The sequence below is a fragment of the Odontomachus brunneus genome, unplaced genomic scaffold (assembly GCF_010583005.1).
Source record: "Odontomachus brunneus isolate Ranch 3 - 2012 unplaced genomic scaffold, Obru_v1 Obru_scaffold_340, whole genome shotgun sequence".
Classification (NCBI taxonomy): domain Eukaryota; kingdom Metazoa; phylum Arthropoda; class Insecta; order Hymenoptera; family Formicidae; genus Odontomachus; species Odontomachus brunneus.
Window position 1 is genome coordinate 67846 of NW_022639790.1, and position 5231 is coordinate 73076.

The window sequence follows — 5231 nt, forward strand, 5'->3', positions numbered from 1 at the left end:
CTTAAACCGAAAGTAGTCCTAAGTATTTGGGTCTTAACGGTTTGCTTTTGAGTATGCTAAAATTATTAGGTAATATTTCAAGGAAATATGTAATGGAGACAAAAAAGTTTTACAAAGAGTCAAGTTGTTTTTAGAAGGAGGAAAGAATAGACGTCCTTTGATTCTCTTACTAAATTCTTTCGTCCTTCTTGTACATGAATACCTAAAGAGAAATAAGAAGGGAGATTGTTTTAGAAGCAGGAAGAAGAAGGCAACCTCCAAATCCTCTTCCTTCATTTCTTCGTCCTTCTATGAAATTACATTTTTTTTTTTTGGAAAAAGAAAGAACGCATAGAGATACATATGCGTATGTAGATATGAAGTGATTATTTATAAGTCTAGGAGTTTATAAATATATATATATAGGCGAAAATAAAAGGCGCATATGTGTACTTATGTACGCGTGAGTGAAGGTATATCGCGCATTGTTATTTGCGTTTTCCCTATTAGTTAGAATAATAATAAGTATACTTATCGCGTAAACGGGTGCGGGTGTTGATTTGTATCGGTGGTTAACTGTGCTAGTCCCAGCCGTACTAATTCTTCTCTCAGGATGACGGATCCCAACTGGTTTTTATAGTGAATCCGTAGGTCAATTTCTACGGCTCGAACTGCGGTAGTCCTTTTAATTTTCATCAATCCCTTTTCGTCTTCAATTAAAGCTCTTGTTAGAGATCGAGCTTTAGCTTCCCATGTGGAGCCGGGTTCTGTGGGTTCAACTCCGTACAACCCACAGGTTATAGCGTACCACGAATCTTCGCAGAGGTGTTTAGGCAGCCTGTATACTTCCCACATTGCCTTCTTCGTGTTTCGGCCCCAATCACCCAAATATACTGTCACGGAGTTCCCACGAATTGCCGTGACCTCTCCTCTGTACCAATTTCCTTCGTTTTTTACTGCTACTGCCTGTTTTAAGTGGAAGGCGTGGGGAAACAAGGTATACCGTTTTTTCCTTCTCTCCATCAGGCAGTTCAGATCTTCCTGTAGTTCCGTTAGTTAGTCTCGGGTTGTGGGAATTATATGTGAGATTCGAAGTCTATTAGGGTGTACAACGCGACTATTCTTTTTCAGTCTAATTTTAACGTTGTTTCTATTTAATATTTCTATGACTTCGTGAGGTCCAGTATATTGATCACCAAATTTCCCAGGTTTCGGTCCTTTTAATAAAAATACATAATCCCCTGGTTTAAATGTTTGAGGATTGGTCTTTTTGTCGTAATGCATCTTAGATTTATTCTTGGCGTTTACGAGATTACGGTTGGCCTGAGTTTGCATTTTGTGTAGTCGAGTGAATAGCTGTATTAGGTAGTCGTCGTATGTTTTTATTTTATCGTCTTCGAGTAAAGGTTCGGTCGAGGGTATGCGAGCAGGTCTACCAAAAACTAATTCATACGGCGTGTGTTTGGTTCCTTCGTGTACACTGGTATTATAATTTTGCATAGCCAAGTCTATCCATTCGTCCCATTCCTTTTCGCTATTAACATATTGCTTTAGATATTCTCCTAGTGCGTGATGAGATCTTTCTAAGGACCCATTTGATTGAGGATGAAATGCAGTGGTCCTAAATTTCCGTATTTTGTAATATCTTGCTAATTTTTTCATCAGGTCGCTAATGAAATTTCGTCCTTGATCGGTGAGTACAGCTCTAGGTGGTCCAAAGATGGCAATAAATCTTTTTACAAATTTGTCGGCTATTGTTGCAGCAGTTTGGTCCGGTAACGGTACAGCTAGGCTGAATTTGCTAAGTTGGTCCTGCATAGTAAGAATGTATTCATTCCCTACCTTAGTTCGTGGTAGTGGTCCAACTATATCCATGGCGATTTTATCGAACGTCCATCCTGGAGTGTCGGTTATTATCATTGGTTGCTTGGTTTTTACTCGAACTAATTTCTTCAGTTGACATTGTAGACACTGTCGAATATATTGCCGAACATCTTCCTTCAGATGTTCCCAGTAGTAGTTTTGACGTATCCTATTGTAAGTTTTGGTAACTCCTCTATGTCCTCCTACAGGTGTACTGTGCATTTCTTGAAGGATTGCGAATCGTATATCCCTAGGTGGGTACTTGATTAGTCCATTGCAGAAGATTATCCGCACATCTGAGCCAAAAAATCCTGTCTGAAATTTAGTTTTAATATCGTTCCAAGGAACGTTTAGTATGTGTTCGCTTTTAGCGACACTTATGCTTGAGAGTTTCAGATTCTCTGCTATTTTTCGCAAATTGGTGATTCCTTGGTATATATTATTCAAAATCCTGGTAGGTCCTTCTTGCTGATCTTCGCTAATGGGTAATATAATATGATATCTTTGGTATCTTTTAATCAGTTTTGCAATTCCCAGGGACAATCCTGTTAACTTAGGTATTTCCTGTCGTTCAAATAATTTAAGGGCACCAGAGTCTAAAGGATTTCCCAAAATGTCGGTAAAATATAACAGGTTATCCTTGCGTAAAAAGTGCAGATCCCTGGATTCAACAAGGTTGTTTGCTCTAGTTTGAATATCAATTATGCGTGGTTTTCTTGTGATTATAGTGGGCAATTCGTCTTCACTTTCCTCGTCGGTATCCATGGGTAGCGGTCTCGGTGGTATGTTGTGTCTCTTTAAGTTTATGTCTTTGTCAGGCGTGATTGTCTGCATTTTTTGTTTAGCTCTACTGCGGGTCAACATAGGCCGTTGAGTCTCGATTTTGTCTACCTGCTTTTTGTCCTCTGGGTCGGTGGTTTCAGGCACGTGGGCAAGCGCTTCTATTGTTTCACCTGTCGAAGAATCTGCTAATTCTTCCGGATTAAATGATGTAATTTCTGAGGGAGGAATTTCGGACAGTGGGTGATCATCATGTACGTATGTATGAGGAATGTCTTCGTCTTCTGATTCTTCAGTATCTTCTTTCTCGAGTAATTGTCGTATAATCTCTACATCTTTTGGATCGGTTGGATTCAATTTAATTTTAGGATTAATTATTTTACAAACTTCTGATGATAAGTCTACCGGATTTCGTGATAAGGCGTCTGCGTTTACATTTGTTCTACCGGACTTATAGACTACTTCGTATTCGTATTCTGCTAATTTTAGTCTCCAGCGAAGGATTCGCATGTTCGCATCCTGAGCGTTTTTGAACCACATTAAGGGCTTGTGATCTGTTACAAGTGTGAACTTTCTTCCGTATAGATATGGTCTGAAATGTTTGACGCAATATATAATTGCTAGTGCTTCCTTTTCGTAGGTATCGTACTTTAGTTCGTTATCGCTCAGTGTACGAGATGCGTATGCTATTGGCTGATCTTTGTTAATGATTCCTTGAGATAATATTCCGCCTATTGCGTAACCTGAAGCGTCGGTAGTTAATATAAATGGTCTCGAAAAATCTGGGTACTGCAATACCGGTTCTTTACAAAGCTCATTTTTAAGAATATTAAACGACTCTTGCTGTGCGTATCCCCATTGGAATGGGGTTTCGAGTTTCAATAACTGTGTCAAAGGTCGTGCTAATTTTGAAAATTCCGGAATAAATCTTCTATAGTATCCAGCTAGTCCCAGAAATTGCTTGACGTTTTTCGACGTTTTTGGTGTTGGAAATTCGCGTACCGCTTCGAGTTTTCTCGGGTCAGGCTTAACGCCCTTACTGCTAATTACGTGTCCCAAGTAACTGACTTCCTTTTGTAAGAATTTGCATTTATCCGGCTGTAATTTTAGATTGGCTTCCTTGAGTTTTTTTATTAATTTTTCGAATTTATATTTATGTTCTTCCAAGGAGGATGCATATACGACGATATCGTCTAAGTAAACAAAAGCTTCCTGTCCTTGTATCCCTGATAAAACTATATCCATTAACCTTTGAAAGGTCGCGGGAGCATTTTTTAATCCGAAAGGCATGCGGTTAAACTCGTAATGTCCGAAAGGAGTGGTAAAAGCGGTTTTATGCCGATCGTGCGGATCCATCTTGATTTGATGAAACCCGGATGCCAAATCAAAAACAGAAAAGTATCGCGCTCCACCGAGTTGATCGAGGATGTCAATTATATTGGGTAACGGATAAGCATCTCCGATAGTCTTATTATTCAATGCTCGAAAATCCAAAACCATACGCCATCGTTTGTTGCCTTGGGAATCCTCTTTTTTAGGCACAATCCAAATAGGAGTATTATAGGGCGATTGTGAATGTCGTATAATACCACTATTTAGTAATTCCTGAACTTGTTTATTTATTTCAATCTTATGAATTTGAGGAAATCTATACTGCTTTGTGTTAATCGGATAATCGTCTGTAGTCGGTATTTGATGTTGCAGTACGTGCGTATAGGTAAGTTGTTCTCCTGGCAATTGGAAGCAGTCTTGATGATTTTTAATCAATATTGTTACATTATCAGTTTCTTCTGGATTTAAGTAGTCCAATTTAATCAGAGTCAATAGTTCGCCTAATCGGTTATCGTTAAAAAGGTCGATTGGATTTATCTTGGGAACGTTAGCGTTTAAAGCTGGATTCTTGGTGTTTTTATCAAGTTCGATAATAAGAGTTTTCCCGGGGTGATGTAGTCTCGTTTCCCTGTTTAAGTCAAAGGTTATGTCACAGTTTTGTCTAGGGAAACTGGTGAATGATGAATCTGAAAACGGAGCGATATGCAACTTGACATACTGATTAGGTTTAACATTTTTTATATTCTCCGGACTGTTGGGCTGTAAAAAATTATTACAGTTAGGTGAAATTTGGAGATCAACAACTGGTGCATCATTTATCCTTTCGGCAAGATTTATATTATCTTTGACATCGCGAATTTCATTCTCCTTGTCCCTTTTTATTTGATGTGTCTCATTATTCTCGTACGAGGACTTACATATTTCTTTTCGATTCTTGCTTTCCTTTTCTGTAATCTTTTCTATAGCATGTGTAAAATTCTGTTCTAGATGGTCTAATTTATTAACTTCCTTTAAGAATTCAGGGGACCTTTCAATGTTTCTACTTTTTTCTGTCAATTTCTGTTTTATTGATTCAATAGGAGTTTGCAAATTTTCTCCTTGTTTTATATTCGCGTTTTCTTTATAGAATAAATGGGGTAACTGGAAATCGACCCCTTGGTTAGAACTTCTCAAATCAGGATGAGGAGGTTGGAAACTTTCCTCTGAATTTCCAATTAACTTTTTACAATATTTCTGTGAATCATTATTTGGATTTCTTGACATTGAATCTTTACATA

At 38.1% G+C, this 5231-nt stretch overlaps 2 protein-coding genes across 2 annotated transcripts; both read right to left on the reverse strand.

The window, feature by feature from the left end:
- Positions 1–510: 510 nt before the first annotated feature.
- LOC116853508 lies at positions 511–1314 on the reverse strand. Its single transcript, XM_032834638.1, has 2 exons — positions 1213–1314; positions 511–1020 (listed from the first exon to the last, which is right to left on the reverse strand). Exons 1-2 carry the CDS (start codon positions 1312–1314, stop codon positions 511–513), a joined length of 612 nt encoding a protein of 203 aa, XP_032690529.1.
- Positions 1315–1499: 185 nt separating this feature from the next.
- On the reverse strand, positions 1500–5220 carry LOC116853510. The gene is made up of 2 exons (XM_032834641.1): positions 1822–5220; positions 1500–1684 (listed from the first exon to the last, which is right to left on the reverse strand). The coding sequence occupies exons 1-2, from the start codon at positions 5215–5217 to the stop codon at positions 1649–1651; spliced, it is 3432 nt and encodes a 1143-aa protein (XP_032690532.1). The 5' UTR covers positions 5218–5220; the 3' UTR covers positions 1500–1648.
- Positions 5221–5231: the final 11 nt, after the last annotated feature.